We start from the raw sequence: 25,956 nt of genomic DNA on the forward strand, positions 1-25,956 counted from the left end.
TTCTAGCCCTGCCACACGCCGCCGATACAAACACCAAAGTCAAAATCCCTTAACCCAACTTTAAATACATCCCGAAAGTAGAAAGCATACCGGCAGGAAAATCTTACAGCTCATTGTCACCAGAGGGGAAACATTCATCCGTGGAGGCACTGATTTAAGCCTAAAGAATTTGGTGACGATTTAAAAGAAAAAAACGTTGGGGATTGGGGAGAATACACCCAAACTTTCCTCAGGAAATGGGGTGTTTACTGAGTAAATAACCCGTAGTTACAGAAACACCTGCTACTCTCAAAGGAGCTTAGGAGCCACCACAGCCACCTCCTGGCCACATCCGGGCACTTCTCTACAAACTCCTGACGTCCCGACGTCCGAGCCGTTGAGCTTATTTGAAACACACGCATAACCAATCAATAGGTGCCTGCGAGGAGGAGGGTGGAGAGAAGCGGCCAATCACCGTCTGTCTGGAGACTCCAGCCTATGGGACGGAGGCTGACATCACGCACCAATCGGCATGGCTCTTAGAGAGAGCGGCTTGCTTTTTGAATTGGCTGTGGCGGTCACCGGCGAGGAATGGCGGTATCTGTGTGAGGACTCGGGGTGTGAAGAGTTGAAACTTCCAAGGCTTTTTTTTTGAGTGGTGAGGACCCTGTGGTGGGGGTGGGCGGGCGTCCTCTCGGACCTGTGGGCTCCTTTGCCCGCGGTCTGCATCCCCACCCCGGTGACCGCGAATTCCGGAGCAGCCCAGCTCAGGCTTCCTGGCTCTGGAAACTCCCCCATGCAACCTCCAACAGTGGAGTCGTGACGCCGAGTCAGAGCCCGAGGGCCCTAAGATTGTTGGGCATCTCCACTACTCACCCAGTTGGGTCTCTCTTCCGGAAGAGTGTCTGCGGGTGAAGGGAGGGAGATGGGAAAAGGATTTTGGTCAAGCCGCGTGGTCCTCTGAGGCTCTGGGGGCCGCAGTTGCAGCCTTTGGGGGCTTATCTATCTCAGAGTACTTAGTGGTTTTATTGTAGGATTCCTCTTGGCTGCTTCTCTGCAGGAAGTTTAGTTTTTAGTTTTTACATGTAAAAACTAGCCCCCCCCCCCGCCCCCGGACACAGATGTGTATGGCTTAGTGGTTAAAAAAGCACGGCGTCTGGAATCAGCCGGGTTTTGAAATCTCTGTTTTACCACTTACTAACAGTGTGACTTAGGGGAAGTTACTTAACCTCTCTATTCCTAGGTTTCTTTATCAATAAAATGGAGATAATAATAATTTATTGTATTAAATAAATAGTCTAAGTAAAAGGTTTAAGACAATGTCTACCACCTATTAAGCGTTTATTAAATAAATGCTAGTCGTTAATCACATCCCCGACATATCCAGTATTGCATTTTTGATCTTTGGGGGCATGTGTTATAGTGTATTTAGTCAGAAGCTTCTTGAGTTTGTTCTTGGGTGAGAAATAAGCTCTACAGGTTTATGAACACTGATCCTGTTGTGTTTATTTAAAAAACCTCTGGGATACATGAATATGAAAAAAGTGGTTAGTGTATTTCACTTTGTAATTGGACTGTTGAATGTTAGTTATGTCATGAATTTACCATACAGCTCTTTTTCTCTACAAATTTTGAGGTTGTTTTGGCAGTAAATTGATCATATACAGTATCATCAGGGACAATTTTCTTTATTAATCATCTGTTTTAATGGTTTTTAAAAAAGCATAACAGAAAAATGTAAACTCAATTGGTAGTTTTGATTTATTAAAATCTCCCCTCCTCCTTCAATCCTTAAAGCAGATTAGTTCATCTCTTGACTTTTTCTTTCTTTTTTTTTCTTTTAACATTCTTTTAAGGGGACTTTGAATAAAGGCTTATTTAGAGCCTTTTTCACTGGAAATGATTGAGTGTAGAAGACTTAAAAAAATAAGGGCTGGATAGAATTTATCATTGATTTTTAAATAAAGATTCAACTGTTGGATCACTCCTTTGGAGAGCCTTAGAATAATGACTGACATGGATATATGGTAAGACAATATCTACATTGTGAATTTTATATGAGAATTAATAATTATTTGTCACTCATTTTAAGACATTCAATTTTCATCACAACTGGATTTGAGTTTTACTATGTCTTTTTCACCTATGTGAAAACTGAGGCTTAACTTGCTATGTGCAGAGCTGAGACATGAAGCTCAGTTGCCTGACTTGAAGTGTGACCTAACAACTGTGCTTAGGTCTGTTGTTTTTGTTAGCGTGCATATTTTTTACACTACTTAGTATCACCATCTGGAAGTGATGCTGATGATACCTTACTATTTCTCCACGGCATACAATTTAAACTATTACTTTGCTAAGAATCTGGAGGAAGGTATTTGTATATTTTATTAATAAACAAGAAGAAGTAAGAAAGGGTAAAGTAGATCAGACATGTACCTTTAGATAAAGGTGGAGCCACCTCTTTATGTTTGACTAATATTTGAGAAATTTACGTCAACATAGTCAACTTATATAAAAACCCCAATTCGAACTGTTGAAAATCTATTCAACTTTTTCTTTATTCCCTGCTCGCATAACTTTTAAACTCTTAAGTCCTGGAAATCTTTTTTAAAAAGAGGATTTTCTTTTATAGTCCAGAGTTATATTGACACTAACCCATGCATAATTATCTTGTAAAATCTTTTAGAGGAGAGACATTTGTAAAGCAATATGAAAATACTAATAAAGCAGCAGTCCAAATATATGTGAGAGGTTCAGAGAAGTCCTGAGTCAAGAGTGGTGGATTCTGGGTTGGAAGGCATGTTAGATGGAGAGTTGAGCACTATTAAATGCAAATAAGTGTGAAGTAAATTGTAATTTTCTTTCAAAAATGCTGCGTAACTCATTGTTGATGAAACATAGGTTGTATGTAGACTGGGGGAATTTACAGGTGATGAGGCTGAATAGGTAGGCTGGGACCAAATTGTAAACTTGGTGAATTCGGACTTAGTTGTATCAAGAGGGGTACTCATGCAAATTGTTATGCACGGAAGTGATAGGGTCACATTTGTTTTTAGGACCATACCCCTGAAAACCATGTGAAGAGTTATTTCTGAAGAAACTGATGATAAATTTGGAGATTTTGTATTAGACTAAGTGGCCATTTGTGGCATTGGACATAATGAGGGGCCAGGTCCCAGAGATAATTGAGATGGTATTGATAGGAATTTTGGGGAGGGGGAATGAGGTAGAGGAAAATGTAAGGATGGATCCCAGATTTTTGGCTGGGATTATAGTGGAGGTGGGGATGGTGTTATGGTGGTGTTATAACTGAGTATAGGAAGAGAAATAGGTTGGTTGAAGGCAAAGGTGTGGAGGAGAGAGGTTGAATAATATTTATGACATTTTGAGTCTTTGTTATATGTCAGATAATATTCTGTATGCTTTTGATACATTGTGTTACTTTTATTGTATTCCTATGATTCAGATATTAGTATGTTCATTTTATAGAAAAGGTTACTGAGGCTTGGTGAAGTTGAATGACTTTCTTTAGTTCAGTATTAAGAAACATGGGTAATAATACTTTTTATAAATTCTAGGAATAAAATTACAGCCTCTTATGCTTGTCTTTGCCCAACGATCATGTTTGCTTCATGTATTTTTATTAGATTTTATTTTTCCAGACAACGTAGAAGAGTACAAACAATGGCTGATAATAGTGTATTAACATCCACTACTGAGAGGACTAGCTTTGCAGACTCTTCCATTTTTGATTCTAAGGTTACCGAAATTTCCAAGGAAAACTTATTTATTGGATCTACTTTATATGTTGAAGGTAAATATTATAAGCTTTAAAACACTGAATTGCTATTTCAATCCTAAAGTTACAGACTAGCGACATTCTTATGCTTTAACTATAATACCAACTGTTATGCTATGTAGTACAGGTATAGACTAAGACAGAATCCCTTTACACTCTGTAGATTTTCTGATTATATTTGGACTAATGCCTCATAAGTTTGAAAAGAGGCAGGCATCTTAATATTGGGTATTGCTTTTTCTGTATGTGAGGACAATCTAGCTGCAACATTGTTAGCAAGGATTTACTCAGTTATGACTAGTTAGGTAAAGAGCCACTTCTTTCCTTACCACTTTGTAAATGAATATTTCCTAAAGTTGTATGCACTGTTGACGAAGGTGGCTACGCAAGATAGTGCTTTCCTTGGTTAGGAGGAATGCTGATGTTTGTATACCCTGCTATGATATGTTTTCTCTTTCTCTAAAGTGATATATGGCCAAATATTTTCCTAATAAGTAGGGAATTAAGATATTTTAATTTTAGAGAATGTTATGATCTGCTCAGAGATAGAAGACATACCAGATATAGCCAAAAGAGGAATTAGGAACTACTAGTTGTGATGTTAGTGCCTGATAAACATTTAAACATTTTAAATTTTAACAGAAGATATGCCTCAGATTGAAACCAGAGTGATATTGGTTCAAGAAGCTGGAAAACAAGAAGAACTTATGAAAGCCTTAAAGGTATGGAGTTTTAGTTTTTAGCGTTTTTTAAAAGTGATTTTTCTTCCATTAGTGTACAAATAGTTTTATAGCTTTCTTAATCTCATACTGAAGTCTCTTTTCCGCAGACTATTAAAATAATGGAAGTCCCTGTTATAAAGATAAAAGAAAGTTGTCCTGGAAAGTCGGATGAAAAATTAATAAAAAGTGTTATTAATATGGTAGGTCAAGCATCTCATTGCATGTGGCATGCTGCACTTCCCTTGATTGTATTATTCCACTTTATTGTGATTGAAATTAGGCACAAGGTGTGTTTCATGCACTGTGAAGCTACACGAATAGTAACTTTTATGCTTATTTATAAAATTTGGTTGTTTCTGAAACCCAAAACTATAGCATATATTTTTAAAAAATGCCAAATTACTTTCTAAGGACTTTATTGTTAAATTTTAATGACGAACATATATGAAGATCTGATAATTTTAAGTCTTTAGCTTTTTTTCTTACCAATTTTATATTTAGTCTAAATTCTTGCTGTATTTCCAAAATTATAAATCACAGTAATTGACAACCATCAGGGAATTTGCCTCAGCATATGAAAACATCTAATTCTCTAATCCAGCTATTTTAGTTTGCAAGGGTTGCCATAAAAAAATACCAAAAACTGGGCAGCTTAAACAACGAAAATTTATTTTCTCACAATTCTAAAGGCTAGAAATCCAAGATTAAGGTGTTGGTAGGTTTAGTTTCTCTTGAGGCCTCTCTGCTCAGCTTGCGAATGGCCTCCTTGCTGTGTCCTTATGTTGCCTTTCTTCTGTGTGTGTGCTCGCATCCCTGGTGTTTTCTTTTGTGTGTCCAAATTTCCTTTTATAAGGATACCAGTCAAATTGGATTAGGACCTGCTCATATGACCTTATTTATGTCTTTAACCTTAATTATGTCTTTAAAGCCCTTATCTCCAAGTATGGGCACATTCTGAGGTAGAGCTTCATTCTTCATTCTGGGTTAGGGCTTCAACATATGAATTTTGAGGATAAACGATTTAGCCCATCACACCAGCCCTGCAAATAAAGCCCAGATAATTTACTGACCCATTCAAGAGTTTTCTTTTAAATAGTTCTCCTCTTTTTACACAAGAGTTGTCCAGGTACTTAAGTATCTTCATTCTTTTTCATTGATGTGTAGTATAAAGCATTAATTATACGTAACTTGCCTTTTTATCTCCTATATTATCCATGCAGCAACTGCCTACACATTTCACATCTTTCGTTTATTTTCTGCAGTACTGAAATAATTATGTTAACTGAAATGATTGTTAATTTACTTTCTCTTATTTTTCTGAAGATAATTAATTTGTGCAGGAAGAACTGTAGGATATCATTTTCTTGGTCAGAATAAAAGGAAATAGTGGATATCTTTCTAATGTAATGCATCCTACTATCAAAATGTGTGTACTTAAAAAACTCCTAATTTTATAGAACGTAATATGCATACTGGATTATTTATAATGATTACTAAGTAATAAGTCAGAGGTTTATATCTTTATAATATTGATCTTTAAGATTTAAGATCTTAATGTGGATAGAGATGTATATATAAAAATGTAAATAAGTAAAGAAATATGGTTGTTCACTATTAAGTGTAATGCTGATTATTGTGTTTAAAATTTTCTTTTTTTCTCTGATCAGTAAGAGTCCAAGTTTACTGATTTCTAGTAAATTGAAGATTTGGGTGTATGTTTAAAACTTAAGTTTTTTTCAAATATGAAAATAAAAATGTTAAAAATGTTGATGTTCAACTGATTTTTAGGCCTTATTTAGAGAGCCATATGAATTAATTTATGGGATATAAAAATAAGTTTTATTTCTAACTGTGTGAAAAAAAATCAAGGAAATTAAAGTGCCCTTTGTGAAGATGGAATCAGTGGAAGAATTTGAAGGTTTGGATTCTCCAGAATTTGAAAATGTATTTGTAGTCATGGACTTCCAGGATTCTGTCTTTAATGACTTATACAAGGCTGATTGTAGAGTTATTGGACCACCAGTTATATTAAACTGTTCACAAAAAGGAGAGGTAAGAAATAACATACATTCATATGACTTTTCAAGGTTAATAATAAGCAAAAAGTTTATAAGCAGAAAAATCCCATTAAATGTTGCGAGTTTGAAATATTTAGAATAGAAATAATAATGGCTAATAATAATTGTAAAATTTACAATTCTTCCTATTGTAAATTTTATTTTGTTGTTGTTGTGTTTTTTTTGGCTGCTCGCCTGTACGGGCATCAACCCTTGACCTTGGTTGTATAACACTGGTCTAACCAACTGAGCTAACCGGCTAATTTCTTGTAAACTTTAGTAGTGAAAATCTAAGGCCTTTGCAAATTGAACAATGACAGCTGGATACACACACACACACACACACAGTCTTAATACCTGCAATGTCTTGGAAGAGATAAGTTGCTTAAACTTAGGTTCCAGAAATGTATACATATACCGAAACTTATTTTTCTCTACCCAGAACAGATATACATTTCCATTTTTATCAGTTACTGCCTGATTTGAAATTAGGGAAACTATTTTCACTTTTTGCCTTTTTAAGCAGCATTTCAATATAAGAGTTAGAATAGAGTTAGTCCCTATTTTGTTTTGTTCCTACGTTTTGCCATTTTTTTTTTTTTTTTTAAAGATGACTGGTAAGGGGATCTTAACCCTTGGCTTGGTGTTGTCAGCACCATGCTCAGCCAGTGAGCTAACCAGCCATCCCTATATAGGATCTGAACCTGTGGCCTTGGTGTTATCAGCACCACACTCTCCCGAGTGAGCCATGGGCTGGCCCTTGTTTTGACATTCTTAAACTCGCTTTATTCACTTAAAATTGCTTAGGTCATTGTGCTTCTATTGTTATAGATGTAATAAGCACTTGATAACTGTTATACTTCCCTCTGTGTAACGGAGACGAGAAAAAGAATTACATGATTACTCAAAGCACTATGTATGCATTGAGAGGCCTGGAAGGTCTGCACTTCAGTAATTTCCCCATAAGGAGGAGAAAACTGAATGTGACAATAGTGATTCAAAGTTAGCCTCTCCCTTTTATTGTAAAGACAAAGTTTCACAAGAAAACTCAGTTGATTTAATCATTACAAAGAACACAAGGATATGGGCAGAATTATGGCTAAGTATAGTTTTAACAAATGGAAACTAGTAGCATCAGTGAAATAAAGTGACATTCCATAATGCAATTTGTAAAAGGTTAAGTAGATCCACCAACAAAAGCTTGTTCTTAGCAAACACTGTCTTTTCTTACAGCAATTTCCTTAGTATTTTTACATAACAATCAAGCAACTTTCTTAACATATCAATCAGTAGGTTAACCAAGGTCATCTGTCCTTGAGCCAGCAATTTTGCTGTGTTACAATTCTTTATCTACAACAGAGACTTTAGCCTGGGGAACGTTTCCTGTCTTTTGCAAGCTTTACATTTCTATATGTAATTTTAAAAAGTTAGGTTATGCCCGAAACTACAGGGCTTTGGAAGCTAGGCCCTGTGAAATACATTTGCTTTATTAATGTTAGTACACTCCACAGATAACCTTTAATTCTCTGATGTTTGCTTCATAGGTGTTGCTTTCAAAACCAAATAAACTTTGTAAAGACCAAAATGTGAAAAAGAATTTTCTTGCATAATGGCAGGAATCAAATATATTCTTTTATTATTTTTCTAACCATTCTGTCTCTGGTATATGTATGTCTCTTTGGTCTTCAAAAAGTTCATTGAAAGATTTGTATTACCTTTTGATTCTATTTTTCTACCAACTTTTTGAAGTACCCTTGTATATATAACCATTGAGTAAATTATTTATTGAATATCTTCATTTTTTTAGCTTAATAATTGAATCATATTTGGTTCAGGTATATGTGTTATATTGGTATTTCCCTAATGCTTATTATAAAATACCTTTGACATATTTTAATAATGTTAAGTGGAAGCATTTATAGTAGTGTACAGTCTGAAATCTTTGCTTATAGACAATACAGCATATGTGTCAGTACATTTTGAAACAAAAAGCGTAAATATTTTCTTTATGTTTAATTTGCAGATAGTAAAGTGTGTTTAGATTATGTATATCAAATATGATTTGGAAATCATGGGATTTTTTTAATCGTGAAACTTGCAATCTAGTTTTTTGCCATTTTTTGTTGCATTTTGAAAAATTTGGGATTGAGAATGTTGATTAGCAGGAGGGGAAATATCTTTAGCTTGAGAAAGTTGTGTTTTAATTTCTACTAGAAAGAAAGCTAACAGGTATAAAATTTTTGTATCCTTCAGCCTTTGCCATTTTCATGTCGCCCGCTGTATTGTACAAGTATGATGAATCTAGTATTATGCTTTACTGGATTCAGGAAGAAAGAAGAGCTAGTAAGTATTATAAAACAAACTCTATTCAAAGAATATTTTTTTCCAGCAAACTGAACTTAAATTGGCTTTTTTTTCTTTTTGGTGTTATGGCTTTATTTTAAAAATATTGAAGGAGAAAAATACTATGACTATACCAGGTTTTAAGTTTTGTGAAAAAACAAACTCTGAAGAGCCTTGTAAAGAAACCAATGTTTTGTTTAGGAAGGCTGGCATGTGAATTAACAGAAACTTTTATAAACATATGATTTGTTTAACTGTCTTGTTAAGTGTCATATCAGCTAAATTGGTTATTTGAAGTTTTTGTTTACATCTTGCAATTTTTTGTTATATAAGTCCAGCTTTAAAGTATTCTTACTGGCCTAGAGAATTCATAGAAACTCCTTCCTTTGGCTCATAATATTTTGTGTGCTGGAGCTAATGGGTATTACTCTAATTTTGTGGGAAGAATCTTGATGTGATATAACCTGGTGTTAAGAAAACAATATTTCTATACAGTATATTATTAAAAGAAAAAAGCAATATATTTAGGCAATAGGAAAGCCAGTTGTTTAACATAATTTTGTGTTTGATCTTTACTAAGCTTACCTCTATGTATAAATTTTGCCTGTGCCGAAGGCAAACTGATCTTTTTAAAATAATTTTTTTGACACAAAATTTAATATCTTTATAAAAATCTTGTATTTACATTATAAAGTATTTAGTAAATGCTAAATAAATTATAAACATTATTTAAAATTTTGTTCAAATTAATCATAAAGTCAGTGTTGCTTAATTTTTCTTTTGAGGTCAGATTGGTGACATTGGTCCATCACATGGGTGGAGTTATTCGAAAAGACTTTAATTCAAAAGTTACACATTTGGTGGCTAATTGTACACAAGGAGAAAAATTCAGGGTATGTAAACTTGGGTATTTTTGAGTATTTTAATACAGCATTATTTTGGGATGGATTTAATGATAGCACTCTCCTCATCTATTTTCTCACAGTTTATCGAGGACCAGAAATTCAATTTTTACTATGAGTGTATTTAGCAAAAATTTTAAGTCATAGGTGTATGGTCCCTTAGGTTTTAAGAAGGCAATGGAACTTGAGTTAGGAGTTGAAAGATGAGTAGAATTATGGGGGTTGGTAGATGAATAGCATTGTAGGCAGATGAATAATATTAGCAAAGGTTACTATGAAGGCAAATGAGAGGGTTAGGAAGTGTGAGAGCAGATTTTTCACTGTTGTTTAAGTGTTCTTTGTAAAACAGACTTCTGTTCTTATAAAATGGTTCTAAGATTTAACTTGTGGAAATTATAAAAGAATAGGAGAAAGTACTTTTATTAGGATGGAAATCTTAGATCTTTGTTTAAAGTTGTTAGATTTATCTTAGGAAGAGTTTATCATTTGTCTTCACCCTCCCTCCATGTATTTATGTAGCAAATGGTAATTTTAGGGTAATCTTGAATTTACCCTAAACTTTCTAACTCATAACTAAGGCTTTAGTCACTCAATGAGATGTTTGCTTCTGTAGTGCTGTCTTAGGGGTTAGTACTTCCAAGTACTTTTGAGGAAGTAAACTTGAAGAAAGGAGAAATAGAAATTTAATAAAGATGAACTTAATCAACTTCAGAGATATATTTATTTGAAGAAAATAAGGAAACAGTTTGGACACCGTGGAACTTGTTTTAAAGTTATTTATTTTAACCTAAGTTTTATGATTTTTTTGGATACTTTTATTTCGTCATCCATTAAACTGCATATTACTAAGAAAATTCCTATGACAGTTTGACCTCTTCAGTACATGAGAAACATTCATTGAATTATGGAGAGATATCTATCTCCATAGCTGTTTCCTTATGCAGGTCCTGGATTGGCTCTTTTTCTCCTTTTTCTCTCTAGACATTTTTTCCTGTCCTTTTCTAAAGATTACATCATGTGTTTCCTGGGCCTAGTGTTAGAGGCTTGGAAGTCCATGGTTCAGGGATCACATCTGGTGAGGGCCTACTCCTTGGTGGGGACTCTTTGCAGAGTCCCATGGTGACATAGCCAATCACATGGCAAAAACAGGATGAGCCAGACAGCCTAAGTTGTGTGATTGAAAGACAGTTTTTTCTATTAATTTTTCTTCATATTTTATTGCAAAGCAGATGAATGGTGGTCTAAAGCTGTGCAAAACAAGTATGCATGTGATTGCTTAGAACTTCTTCAAATGAAGTTAATTAATTTTATTGAAATATAATTGATTATATATATCTGTGAGGTACAGTGTTGAATATCAATACCTGTGCGAATGTAGTTAATTTAACATGAAAATTCATTGTAATTAATGTTTATATTTTTAGGTTGCTGTGAGCCTGGGTACTCCAATTATGAAGCCAGAATGGATTTATAAAGCTTGGGAGAGGCGGAATGAACAGTAAGTGTTTAGAAATTCAGTAGTTCATTATGTGGATTAAACGTATTATGTTGTAAAGACGAATTCATGTGCCAAAAAAGCTAAATTCATAGATAGTATGGAAAAAATAAATCAGTCTTTGGGTAGCTTAGGGAATAAAATCTAGGAATAACAAATTTATTTAAATTACTAGGTATTCTAACATTATTAATGCATCTGGGTATTTATATTATATTTTTTCTTATTTTATATTTGTCTGGTTACCTCTCAATTCATTACCTTATTTTGCTGAGCTTTTCAACCTCAATCCCTTCCTTCATCGTTACTTAAGATTTCATGAAACTAGAAAACTTCTGGAATACATATAAAATTTCAAATACAGGGCAAGGATTTTAATCTGCTTGTAAAGGTGAATATGTTTTGTTAGCAGTTACTTCTGGGATGACTAAGGACACATCAATTTTTGCTTTTAACTGAAGTTTTTGTGAACAGTTCAGGACCAGATATAGAATAATCTCAATAAATGGAATGTGCTAAGACATTGAGAACACTGTAGATTTGTAAATTGTTATACCTTGCTTATTTGAACTTAAGTTAAACTGGTTTTATAATAGTATATTTTGTTTTTAGGGATTTCTGTGCAGCAGTTGATGACTTTAGAAATGAATTTAAAGTTCCTCCATTTCAAGATTGCATTTTAAGTTTCCTGGGATTTTCAGATGAAGAGAAAACCAATATGGAAGAAATGACTGAAATGCAAGGTAAAATTTAGCATAATTTAAAAGTTATGTATAGTTTATTACCTAAGCCTGCTTAATACCTTCCTACTGAATATGCCCCTTTAAAAATTTGGGTCTGTAGATAAGTAGTTTATGCTTATGTGCATTCCCCTTTAGGAGGTAACTATTTACCAGTTGGAGATGAGAGATGCACTCACTTAATAGTTGAAGAAAATATAGTAAAAGAACTTCCATTTGAACCTTCAAAGAAACTTTATGTTGTCAAGCAAGAGGCAAGTAATTCTAGAATGATATTGTTTTTCTTAGACATTAATAATAGCTGATAAAGTAAACTTAAACTTTTTATTAAAATGTTTCTTCTCTCACCTAGTGGTTTTGGGGAAGCATTCAAATGGATGCCCGAGCTGGAGAAACTATGTATTTATATGAAAAGGTATGCTTTTTGTCTCAGTAATTTGTTCTGTGAACTTGACTTTATAAAAATAACACTTTTCTATCCAGAAGGTTTAGGGAGCATGGTATAATTAGTATACATATCATCTTTACTTCATGCTTAGGAATTTCAGAATAATCAAACAATTAGATATCAAGTAATATTCTTAGTCTGTGTAGATTTAAGATGAACTATTCAATGTAATGTGTATTATTTTAGTCTAATATATGTTATCTGTGCTAATTCTCAGCGATAATATGAACATTAACATCTCTGTCTTCAGAAACTTAGAACCTAAATGGACAGTTAGATTTGCAAACAGTTACAATGCAGAATGATATGTGCTATAATTGAGTAATGTATCCTAGGTAGCCTCAGTGTTTCTGAGATACTCAAGTAGGATTGAAAACGGCAAGTAAATGTTGAGCCAACTTATGAGGTAATTGGTAAGGTCATTCAAGTTAAAACAGCATGTGGGAGAGTGTGTGAAAGCCTGAGAATACATTAAAATAACAAGTAGTTTAGTTTGGCTTTTAAAAAAGAGTATGGGAAAGGCCGCCAACAGACACAATATAATAGATAGGTAGAATCAGAAGTTTTTTGAGTTTGGATTTTATCCCATAAGTATTGGGAGCCATAGAAGAATATGAAGGGGAGAGATATTAAAAAGATGATTTTAATAGTAGTACGTGGGCAAGGAAAATTCAACCTTCATGTTGGATCTTGGTGAAGAATGGTGTCATTCACCAAAATGACGTAAAGGCATAGAAGCAGGTTGTAAGAGAAAATTTACTTGAGTTTGGTATTTAATAACTTTGAGTAGAATATTGAAGATGAGGTGTGGATTTATTGTGTTTCTATGAAATCTAAATAGGTACCATATTGTGCTCTCTTCAGATGGTTCTCTTTTCAATATAAAGTACTAAACATAAACTTTAAAAAGTATGCTTTAGATTTAGGGAGAAAGCTCTTAAAATCAAGTGTTATTCAGCGAATATTGGAGAGCATTGTGTTCAGACACAGTGCTAGGGATACCCCTAAATGCTAGGGATACAGCAAACGGAATATGAATGGTCCCTGCCCTCTTGGAGTTTATGGCCTAATGAAGGAGAAGGCAGTAAACAAGCTTACAGGTGAATATGTAACAGTGATAGTTCTATGAAGAAAAAAATGAGGTGCTTGGGGTTAGACAATTACAGTAGTCTCTTGACTATGATGTTTTATGAAGCTTCTGAATTGCCTGGCAGAATGTAGGGTTGTAAAATTATTGTGCAAAATCCAGATTTTGTCAGACTCTTAAATATATTTTTCTCTTGTTCCTGTCTCAGGAAAGAACCACGGAAGTAAAATTCAGCTTTTGTGCTTTTGATTGCAGGCTAATACTCCTGAGCTCAAGAAATCAGTGTCACTGCTTTCTCTAAATACCCCAAACAGCACTCGCAAAAGACGTCGTTTAAAAGAGACACTTGCTCAGCTTTCAAGAGAGACAGACTTGTCACCGTTCCCTCCCCGTAAGCGTCCATCAGCTGAACATTCCCTTTCTATAGGGTCACTTCTAGATATCTCCAACACACCAGAGTCTAGCATTAACTATGGAGGTAATTCACATTTTTAAAAATTGATCTTTAAAATTTAGTGGAGTGGAATAATTGTTAGAATATTGATGAATTCCTACTATAGTGCTTTTGAAAAGCTTTGCCTGTAATTGCCTTTGTTCAAGCTAAGGAGAAAAGACACATGAAAAGTTAAGCATACTAATGCTTTCATTTAATGATTGCTTACTACATGCTAAGTGCCTTATATATTTTGTGTATTTATAATAGGTTTATTATCCCTATTTTATAGATGACAATACTGAAGTACAGTGAAGTTACGTAACTTGTCCAGGGTCACACAGAGAGTGACAGAGCTGTTCAAAAAGCAAATTCTTAACACTAGCTAAACAAAATCACAAGAGATATCACATGAACTATGGAGAATATTGGTAGAATGAAATCAGAGAAGTGTGGATTTGCTTTGTGATAAACTAATACAGGAAGGCTCCTACAATTAACTCTTCTCTCTTGATCATCAATATTTCCCTCTCTTCTTGTTTTTTAGTCAGAAAATATGTTGTATTTTCTAGATTTAAGAAACAAAAAATTAAAATCTCCCCTTGACCCCATGACATTCCATTTACTGTCCCATTTTTCTGTTCTCTTGACATCAGTATGCTTCAAAGAATTACCTTGATCCATTGTCTCATTTCCATGCTTCTCATGTCCTTTCAACCCATTCCGATTGAGCTACAGTCCTTCCTACATAAAATTCCTCTTGTTGCAGAGATAGACAGTTTTTATGTAACTAATAGCATTCAACGCATGATCAGCTACTCCTTCGTGGACACGTTTTTCTTTTGGTTTTTGCAATATCACTCATTTCTCCTTTGCTTAATTTCTCTCTCCAACTCTAAATATTGTGTGTTCCTCCTGAGTCATTGTTTCTTCTCTGTTGTATTCTCCCTGAATGATCTCATTTAATTTCATGGCTTTAAATAACACTCATATTCTTTTTTTTTTTTTTTTTTTTTTTAAAAGATGACCGGTAAGGGGGATCTTAACCCTTGACTTGGTGTTGTCAGCACCACACTCTCCCAAGTGAGCCAGCTGGCCATACCTATAAAGGGAGCCGAACCCATGGCTTTGGTATTATCAGTACCACACTCTCCCAAGTGAGCCACGGGCCGGTCTGTACTTATATTCTGATGACTCCAAATTTGTCTTTTTCCCTTTCCAACTGTGTCCTCGACCTCCTTGTCCATGTCAAACTTTACCAAATTAGAACTCTTGATTTTCTCAGCCACTCTCAACTCCTCTGTTCCTTTGCTTACCTTTCCTTTATCAGTCTTTTCTGTAAAAAGGACCTTAAATGACTGCAGTAGTCTCCTAAGTGGTCTGTTCATTTCCATTTTTGTCTTTCTACATGCAGCACTTAGAGAAGTCTCTAAAGATTTATAAATTAGATCATGCCACTCCTTTGTTATAAAGTCATTATATGTCTTTTTATGACTAGCTTTTAGGTCCCTATGTGATCCTTCCCTGACCTACCTAAACTCCTGTGGTATCATGCTGTTCAGTAATATTCTCTAAGCTTCAGTCATTCTATCTTTGTTATTGCTCAAATATTTCTAGTACATCCATACTTCAGGACCTTTGTACTTGCTCTTTCTGCCTCAAGGAAATCTTCCTTGGTTCTCTGAAAAGTCAAGTCCCTGTTTTACCACTTCTTCCTCCTACTAACCCCATTACCTGGTTGTCGTCTTCAGTAGTAGTTATAACTGTTAGAAATTATATTTTTGTTTACTTCTTTATTAAATTTGCTTCACCAGAATGTAAGATTTAAGAGAGCAAGAACCTTATTTATCTTATTCTCTGCTTTATTCTTAGACCTTAGTACAGAGTAGGGACTCACTAAACATTCATGGAATTAAAGTGAATTTAGGTTGGCCCAGAAAACTGAGGTGTATACTTGCTGAGAGCAGTTATACAGGTAATAGCATACAAGGTGAATTTTTAGGGAAATAATAGGCCAGTTTAGAGACAGTCCATGAAATAATCTATAGTGGGCCTGGTCCATGAGATGATAAGGCACTGAACCAGGGTAGGTGGAGATTGAAAAGGGAAGTAAGAAGTACTGGGGAAATATTGATAGAATGGAATAACAGGAAGGGAATAAGAGGAGATGGAGGCAAAGTATTAATTTAAATAGAAGAAATGTTGCCTTGGTATAAAAAGGAAGAATATATTTTGGAGGAAGATAGTGCAGTTTTAGAGAAATTCAGGTTACATTAAGGTAGAAACGTCCAATGGGCATTTGAAAAAGTTGAACCAGGTGTTTGGGAAGGGGATTATGATTAGATAATGTAGATCTGAGAATTTATTGGTTCTATAATAATGGACAAGGGCATGGCATGGTAAGAGCTGATCATAAAGGACTTAAACTTGAATATGTAGTTTAGGAGAGGAGAAGAAAATGAACTACTGAAGAAAGCGGACATGGCAACTATTAGAGTACCTAATATATTAGGTACTCTATAAAATAGAATCCCCAGTTTGTAGATCACTGCCTAGATTATATTATAATTAAATTAGATCAGTATATATCAATTTTTTTTCATTGATGTATCCTCTAATGGCAGAGACTTCTGGGTTTGGTGAGTGTAGCCCGAAATAAAGTATGGCAAGTGGGAAATTTCTTTGAAGTCTGTTATCTTTAAAAAGCAATCAGAACTCCATAATTCACTTGATTGTTTTACTATAAAAACATTTAAAATTATTTATCTTTGAGTAAACTTGATGTTCTGGGATAATATCTATCATGTTTTTTTCATGTCATGCATTCCTTTTCCGATTGAAAAACTTGCCATTAGGAGATTTTGTACACAATGTTAAAGTATTCTAACCATATTGATAGTAAGAAAATGTATTTAAGCTTTTATGAAATTAAAAAAAATTTTTTTCTTTCATGAAATACATGTAAAATATACTAATGCATTCTCCTTCCACTCTGGGTTGGACTGGATGTTTTATGTTATTTTAAGATACTCATGAATATATATATGAGTGTGTGTGTGTATATATATATATATATATATGAAAAGTTTTTCATTATTGCAAATGTGTAATCTTAAGCTTTTCCTTTTTTTTACTGAAGTATTTTTACATGTCACTTTCCATTTTATTTTGTTATTTTAGATTTACAAAGATTACTATGCCTTCTACCCAGTTCTCCAAATGAAAGTGTTCCATGTTTGCTCTAGCATTCATTCAGTCAAAATCTCTCTTTTTTTACATACACACACACACACACACACACACACACACACACACACACACACGTATTTTTTATATCTGCACTATTTGAGAGTAAGCTGCAGACATGATGTGCCTGTAGCTCTAAACATTTAAATATCTATTTCCCAAAATATAGATATTTCTTAAATAACAGCATTATAATTTTGTAATGAAGAAATTATCATTAATGCTGTGAACTACTGTATAGACTTCAGATTTCACCAGTTGTCTCACTATGTCCTAATGCCCTTTTTAGCAAAATATAGAATTTTTTTTTTTTTTTTTTTTTTTTCTGATTTAGAACACAATCCAGGATCACACATTGGTATTTATCTCTCTAATCTTCTCTAATCTGGAACAGTTCCTTAGTCTTTCTTTGTTTTTAATGAACTTGACATTTTTGAAGAGTACAGGCTTATTTAGTAGAATGTCTGTCAATTTTGAGTCAGTGATTTTTTTTTTTTTGTGGTTGGCCGGTATGGGGATCTTGTTTTTGGTGTTATATAACACTGCTCTAACCAACTGGGCCAACCACCCAGCCCTAGTCACTGATATTTTTGACCATTTTTTTTTTTCTGGCCTTATCCTATGAGGAAATTTTACTTTAATGGAAATCTAAATGTTGGTGGTTTATTTATAAGAAGTAGGTACTCTCCTCTTTCATTTCTGTTAAGTTTGTACAATGTTTGATACTTATTTCTGGCTTCCATTAAGTCTTTCCTTCTTTCTACCTTTCAGAAACACCAAAGTCTTGCACTAAGTCTTCTAAAAATTCTACTCCAGTTCCTTCAAAGCAATCAGCCAGGTGGCAAGTTGCAAAAGAGCTCTATCAGACTGAAAATAATTATGTAAATATATTGGCAACAATTATTCAGGTAAGTATGAGTTTGGTTGTAAAATGATTTCTGTTCCAGTGTTCCTTAGTAAAAAATCTAACATATTATTTTGTAGAACAAAATTATATAAGCATACAGTTTGAACATAGATATTAAAAATAAAAAGTATGACAAAAACTGCTTTTAGGGGGATGCTTTAACTGTAGCAGTACCTTTTATTCATCTGCAAATAGCACCATGTTTAAAAATGACTTAAAAGAAAGATCCTGAATAAATGATCTTAGAGGGGATTGAGTTTAATTCAGAACTTTGTAAACGTACTTCCAGTATACTTTGTCAGTATACTGCATTTGTATTTGGAAGTGATAGATAACTTTTTCTGAAAGTATGTGTTCTAGTGTTATTGCTTTATTTAGTACTGTATATATGTGAAAAAAGATTCTAAACAGTAGCAATGAAGCATAACTATCAAATTTCAGTAATTTTTCAGTAATCCTTTCTCATGACACAAAGTATGCAGTGGTTAGGCATAAATATTAACCTACTGCTTACTAATATTGAAATGTACTGTGAAGTTATTTCTGAAGAAAAACAATAATTCTAATGAATCCTTGTAGGATGAGATTGAAGAAGATATTAAGGAATAAGTTGAAATTTAGGTTCTGAAAGACACAATAATAGTACATTATTTTGGTATTTTTCTAGAAAGAAGTAAATTCGTTTTAGGTAATGAAGGAGATAGTTTGACATACTATCAAGAGAATGAAGTTGATACCAGCAAGCTTATCAATAGAAAAATGAGTGGGATTTTCTGGTTTGGGTTGAGTTTTTAACTGACCTTTATTTGAATTCTTAAAATAACTAATTTGGGTCCAATCTAATAGCCTTTTGTTGCTTGTGCCATTGATAAAGTGCATGGATAAGAAATGGAAAAATCTTTACAGTTAATTTTTTGTTTAGAAGTAATCAGGATTTTATGAGGCCCTCTGTTGTATTCAGCTTTGTTTTAAGTAAGCTTTGCTCCTCTTCCTCAAAGGAAATCATCCTAGATGTTTCTTATTGAAGTTTTTATAGTGAGCCAAAATGTGGTTGAGTAACAGAAAATGCCTTTGGTGTATACTATTTATGTACTTTGGTGGCATTTATTACCTAGAAGTGTAAATCCTTTCAGGGCATGGTAAAATGTATTGAAATTTCAGAATTCTAATTTACATATCAATTAAATTCACTGAAACTTCTCTTTTTTAAAAAAGGCCCATGAAATTATTAGGCTGGAGACAGTTTCATACCACTTTGCTTAGTATAAACTCATCAAAGTTTTTATTTAAAAGATTATGGCCTAAATTCATGATAGTATTCTTTTTAGAAGGAGCTTTGTTTTAGAACTGATGTTACCCCTTTTTTGGATTTGGATTTGGAATAACTTAATTTTAACTTTGCCCCCCAAATTTAATGAATATGCAGAAGCTTCTTTATTTATTCCATGTAACATTCAGGTGCCTAATTAATATAAAGTACTGTTCCAGGTGTTACAGGATTTTTGTTTTAAAGGAGCTTAGATTGGAAAAGCAGATAAAACATATACACCTAATTATAATAGCAAGTGGAAGGTTATGAGCATCATAAGGGAGGTTTAGTTGAGGTATTAGATTTGTGAAGTGAGAGTTTTACTACTCTTCCAGCTTAGGGAAGATGTTGGGCTGGAATTTTCTATGGAGTGTACATTGGAAAAAGCATGATAAAGATAGTAACACTTGAAGTGTAAGTATGATTAGTACATGGAAAGAATATGGGTGGGAAGTCTTTTTATTGAGCAAACACTACAGACAGTTGAAGAGGAGGTGTATCAAAGTTTTATGAATAGTAAGTGTGGGATAGGCATATGCATACAGTGAAAGTTGAGGTAGCTTCCTATGCCCAACCAGAGAAGGCTTTTGAATAGTGAAATGTGTTATCTGTAAGCTATAGAAGAATTTTTGATGGGAAGGGCAATCAATGACATCATCTGACTTGCATTTTGGAAAGATAACTTGGTTCACTTCAAAGGAGATACTGAAGAGGGGAAATTGTGGAGGAAAAGAGACCAATTTGGAGACTATTACAGCAGTCTTTGTGAGAAATTTTGAGGCTCTGAACTTCTTAGGATAGTATCAGTGAAAATTAAAAGAAGATAGATTTGAGAAATATTGGAAAGGTAGAATCAATACTTTTTAGCAACCTGATTTTATATGGGCAATTAAAGTAAACACCAGAACTGTTTTTAGGATAGTTCAACATGTCATAAGACTGAGAAGTTTTAATGAACCTTGATGTATTATGTTTGAATATTTTGTTTTATGTTTTTTATATTAACAATTAATTAATGACTAGCATTTTATTAAAAGTCCTAATAAAATATTATTAACATGGTATTTTATTATATTCATCATACAGATATTATTAAAAGTAGATATTAGGACTTTTAATAGAATGCTGATTAGATGAAGGAATGTTTATAAATGACTACAAATATTTTTGAAACCTCTATTGTGTTTTTTTTCGATCTCATTTCTTTCCCTCCCCTCAGATAATCATTATTTGAAATTTTGTGCTTTCTCTTATAGCTCTATCACATAGGTGTAAGAAAACAAGCTATATAAATGTAACTATATTTATATATTTCAGTGACTTGCTTTTTTCCACTGGTAGAAATGTTCCTGAGATCCACCTTTGTTGTTGCATGTAGCTACAATTAATTCATTTTCCTGCATCAATATACCTTTATTTAACTGTTCTGTTCTTAATGGACGTGGGGATTATTTTAAGTTTTAGGTTTTTTGTTTACTTTTTTACTGTTACTAGCAGCGCTGCTGTTACTATTCTTATACAGTTCTCCTTGAGAACATATTCTGGATAAAAACCTGGAATTGCTGGATCATAGGCTATGCACATTTTCAACTTTCCTGGAAATTGGCAGTAGGTTGAAAACTAGGTTGTGTGTTGGTCTTCTGTGCCCAATGAGGCTTTTACAGGTGAAACTTTCTTCAGATTAGGCATATATCCCTGGCTTGGCTTTATTACTTAACTTCCTACTTTCATTTTGATTTTGGCCTGTCAAGGTACCTCACTTTCATGTTAGCTTACTTGATGTAGTATTTAGAAAGAGGCTTTTCTTACTTCAACATTTTTAGTTATTTTCAGCAGGTAGGACTTGTACTTGAATAAGTGGAAGGCCTCATTATATATTCATATATGTTGGTAAGTAAACTTGCTGTAGACTGGATATCCACCCCAACCTCACTGAAGCTTAATTCCCACAGTAACTATTGAGTTGAAAGGTGGGCCCTTGAAGAGGTGATTAGATTATGGGACCATGCCATAGAGAATAGATTAAAAATGGTGGTCATGGGTGTGGTTTGGAGCGCTTTAAAAGGGGAGCACGAAGAATCTGTCTCTCTCTTTCTGTTTCCACTGTCTTGTAATGTGAGACCCCTGGGTTACTGTTGCCACCACCAAGACCCTCACCAGATGTGTTCCTTGGACTTTGGACTTCTAGACTCTGAAAGTATAAGCAAATAAATTTTGTTTTTTTATAAATCACCCAGTTCTAGATATTTGTTATAAGCAACAGAAATGGACTAATATAAAACTTTTGTAGAGTTATAGGATTTCTTAAAAATAGTAACAATTCTTAATCTTCATGTAGTTTCTTAGTATTTATAATGTACTTTTTTTTTTCTTTCTCTCATCCCCTCCTGGCCTTTGTGCTATTATTGTCATTCATTTTACTTCTGCATATGTTAAGAACCCAACAATACATTATTATTTTTACTTTGAACAGTAAATTGACTTTTTAAAATTTACCTTTTTAAATAATTATACAATAAAATTGACTTTTTTGGAAGATACAGTTCTATGAATTTTAACATGTGAAGATTTGTGTAACCACATCAGGGTACAGAACATTTCCATTCCCAAAAACCTTGCTGGTGTTATTCTTCTATAAATCAGACTGCCCCCCTCCCCTCTTGAAACCCCTGGTAACTTATGATCTCTTCTCTATCACTATATGAAATTTTGTCTTTGAGAGTATCACATCAATGGAATCATCTTGTATATAACTTATTAAGGCTGGCTTCTTTCAGCCTTTAAAAGTCATCCAACTTGTGAGTATCAATAGTTTGTTCCTTCTTATTGCTGTGTAGTATTCCATTGTATGGATATACCACAGTTTATCTGTTAACTCATTAAAGGACATTTGGATTGTTTCCAGTTTTTGGTGATTATGAATAGAGCTATGATTAATATTTATGTATAGGTTTTATGTGAAACTAAGTTTTCGTTTCTCTTGGGTAAATACCCAGGAGTAGGTGTTGGATCATATGGTAAGTAATGTTTAATTTTATAAGAAACTGCTAAATGTTTTTCCAGAGATGCTGTACAATTTTGCATTTCTACCAGCAATGTATTAGAATTTGAATTGCTCACATCCTCACCAGTGCTTGTAAGTAATCAGCATTTTTTGTTTTAGCCTTTCTAATAGGTGTGCAGTGGAATCTCATCATAATTTCAGTTTTCATTTTTATAATGACTAATGATGTTGAACATCTATTCTTTTCCTCATTTGACTATGTATATATTTTTTGTTGAAATAACTATTCAAGTTTTTGCCCATTTTTTAATTGGGTTGTTTTCTTCTGAGTTTTGAGAATTCTTTACATATTGTGGATACTAATCTTTTGTCAGATATGTGACTTGTATTTTTTCCTAGTCCATAGCATGTCCTTTTATTTTTTAGGTGTCTTTTTCTTATGGAAAGTTTCCAATTTTTATTTGTATAATTTATCCATTTTTTATTTATAGGTCATGCTTTTGATATCGTGTCTAAGAAATCTTTATCTTAGCCTAAATTATGAAGATTTTATCACACTTATCTTCAAGAGGTGTTGTAGTTGTAGTTCTTTTCTTTTTTTTCCTTTTCGTTTTCTTTATAAGTTTCATAGTTTTAGGTTTTACATTTAGGTCTATGATTTATTTTGAGTTAAGTTTTCTATAAGGTGATATATTTAGGCTAAGGTTCATTTTTTGCCTGTAGCAAATGGTCTTGGCCATATTTGTGTGGGTTTCTAGACTCTAATTATGATCTGTCTTTTGATCTATATATATTTCTCCCTTCACCAGTATTTTAGTGTTGAATACTGCAGCTTGTAGTAAGAATTTCCTTTGCCTTTCCATATAAATTTTTAGAATCAGATTTTCTATATCTATAAAAAGAAGTCCTGGAACTTTGATTATCATTGTGTTAAATCCATAGATCAATCTGGGGGAGAATTGACATTCTTCCTGTGTTGAGTCTTTCAATCTGTGACCATATGTCTTCATTTATTTAGGTAATCTTTGATTTCTTTCATCAGTATTCTGTAGTTTTCAGCATCTTGTACATATTTTATATTTGTCCTTAAGTATTTTAATGTTTTATTATAAATGATACTGCTTTTTAAATTTTGTTTTTCGTTTATACATTAGTGGTATATAGAAATAAGATTGATGTGTGTGTGCACACATGCATGTGTCACATGAACTGCTCTTGTGTCCTGGGGCCTTGCTAAACTCATTTATTCTTGGAATTTTTTTCTTTTTTTTTTTAAGATTGATTCAAGCAACAACAGGTACAAACAGATCTTTTAGCTCCAAATCCAGTCTCTTTCCCCTAAACCAAGCTTCTACACTATCATTTCTAAAACATTTAGTATAGTCAGCCCTCTGTATTCATGTGTTCTGCATCCATAAATTCAGCCATCTGCAGATTGAAGATATTCTGGGGGGGTGGAAACCAATAAAAAATAACAATAAAACAAACAATAATACAAATAAAAGCCAATACAGTATAACAATTTACCCAGCATTTACATTGTATTAGGTATTATAAGTAATCTAGAGATGATTTAAAGTATATGAGAGGATGTGCATAGGTTACCTGCATATAGTACATACTCAATTTTATATATGGGAGTTGAGCATCCTCGGATTTTGGTATCCTTGGGGGATCCTGAACCAATCCCCTGAGAATACCAGGGGATAACTTGTACTTTTCTTAAGAATATGTCTGGGAATAACTGATTGCTTTCATCCTTAATTACATGAATAAAAAAATGTGGAAATTACTTTTGTACTAAAAATTTTAATGATTGGTTTGTAGAACTGTGATAAACTTGTATTAGCATCCAAGATAACATTTCAGATAGGAGTGTGTGTGTGTGTATATATATGTATATATACACATGCATATACAAGTGTATAAATAGAATAAAATAGAATAGAAGATTTATGACAGAAAATTCAAATTAGGGAGTGCTTTTTTTTAATTACTTTTTTTCTCTATCAACATCTTGTCTCTTCTTTATCACTGTCTATATGTTATTTTTTTTTTCCTTTTTTTCTCACAATCTACTTAAACTAGTCTTTTTTTCCATTAGTTATTTCAAGTACCATTGGAAGAGGAAGGACAACGAGGTGGGCCTATCCTCGCACCAGAAGAGATTAAAACTATTTTTGGTAGCATCCCAGACATCTTTGATGTACACACTAAGATAAAGGTAAATTTGCCTTTTAGGTCAGTAATAAATTTTTTCAGATTGTGCATATCTATGATGATCTTTCTGGTACTTCTGATTAGCTAAATAAGTTTTTTGTACCTCAAACTTCTTACTCCCTCATTTGTTCCTTGAATCATTTGTCCCTTTGTTCCATTGCTTTATTAATGCTTGTTGTTTGCTTATTTTTTGATTTCTATTAATCCTAAGAATAAGGAATTAAGGCTTTATGAAGTCTTTTCTATGAGACTTGTGACTCCTGCTACTGTTTTTCTTTTCCAACTGTTGTTGCTCTAGTTTGTATATTTTAGTTTTGGTTTAGTTTGAAAAACTAAAGCTGTAAGGGACTTGGAAGTTATTTAATATACTTCTCCATTTATAGGCAAATAAATGCCAAAATCATATAAGACAAAGCTATTTTCTTTTTAAAGATTTTCATTTGATGAAAGGTCCATGATTCCCAGTTATCAGTCTTTATAGTAAAGTTAGTTTTGGGCAGGTTTAGTGGAACTCTTAAACTACTTACTTAAAAAGAAGTTTAGCTTTATTTCCTTTTATATTTTCTGTATGATAGTTGAGCAAAATTGATCAGTTTTCTCCTCAAAATAACGCATATTAATGTTTATTTCACATTCCAATAAAAGGATCAATCTGAATTACAGACTTTTCAGACAAATACATTGAATTGCTTTTGTCTTTAGTAAACATTATAAACAAAAATATGAAAGATCTATAAGTTAGTAAAAACACAATTTACCAAATCCATGTATTTTGTATTTTATGAAAATCCTTGGTCATATTTCAGTTAATTTCAAGATCTGAAGGGAACTCTGAAGGAATCTTTATTTGCTTAAAAAGCTGCAGAGTTCAGGCTAGTTTATCCTTATTTCCAGTATGATTCCGAATGTTCGAAAAGGACAGTACTTTTGAAATACATTTTGTTTCATGAGAATCACTAAGGAACAAAAGTAGAGTAGAAAATTAAGTCGGTTTTCATCTTGGTGTCCTGCCACTAACTTATGGATCAGTTTGAATTTGTGTCAGTCACTTAGCTAGTCTGGGTGTGCAAGTTCCTTTCTAATACATAATGTACTTTTTACGTGTACAGGATCATAATCTTAATTTAGAAAATTCTCTGATTCAGTAGAGTTGAAAATGATGATTACCCTTTAGTTTTCTTGTGTAACAGTTTTTTCAGCTTCTTCTGTAAAAGTACAATTACCAGTACTTCCACTGTTAGTTGTTTTTAGCTGATTTCAGGTTT

General features: G+C 33.3%; 1 protein-coding gene across 1 annotated transcript in view; it reads left to right on the forward strand.

The window, feature by feature from the left end:
* Positions 1-564: 564 nt before the first annotated feature.
* The window catches only part of ECT2 (epithelial cell transforming 2), a 59,032-nt gene continuing 33,640 nt past the window's right edge, over positions 565-25,956 (forward strand). Inside the window, exons 1-14 of the mRNA XM_063089488.1 lie at positions 565-637; positions 3,642-3,793; positions 4,421-4,500; positions 4,608-4,700; positions 6,370-6,552; positions 8,811-8,900; positions 9,686-9,793; positions 11,227-11,300; positions 11,910-12,040; positions 12,176-12,291; positions 12,390-12,452; positions 13,828-14,050; positions 18,023-18,159; positions 24,576-24,695. Of these exons, the coding sequence (XP_062945558.1) occupies positions 3,664-3,793; positions 4,421-4,500; positions 4,608-4,700; positions 6,370-6,552; positions 8,811-8,900; positions 9,686-9,793; positions 11,227-11,300; positions 11,910-12,040; positions 12,176-12,291; positions 12,390-12,452; positions 13,828-14,050; positions 18,023-18,159; positions 24,576-24,695 (1,548 nt within the window). The 5' untranslated portion in view covers positions 565-637; positions 3,642-3,663. The remainder of the gene's footprint in view (positions 638-3,641; positions 3,794-4,420; positions 4,501-4,607; positions 4,701-6,369; positions 6,553-8,810; positions 8,901-9,685; positions 9,794-11,226; positions 11,301-11,909; positions 12,041-12,175; positions 12,292-12,389; positions 12,453-13,827; positions 14,051-18,022; positions 18,160-24,575; positions 24,696-25,956) is intronic.

The sequence above is a fragment of the Cynocephalus volans genome, chromosome 1 (assembly GCF_027409185.1).
Source record: "Cynocephalus volans isolate mCynVol1 chromosome 1, mCynVol1.pri, whole genome shotgun sequence".
Taxonomy (NCBI): Eukaryota; Metazoa; Chordata; class Mammalia; order Dermoptera; family Cynocephalidae; genus Cynocephalus; species Cynocephalus volans.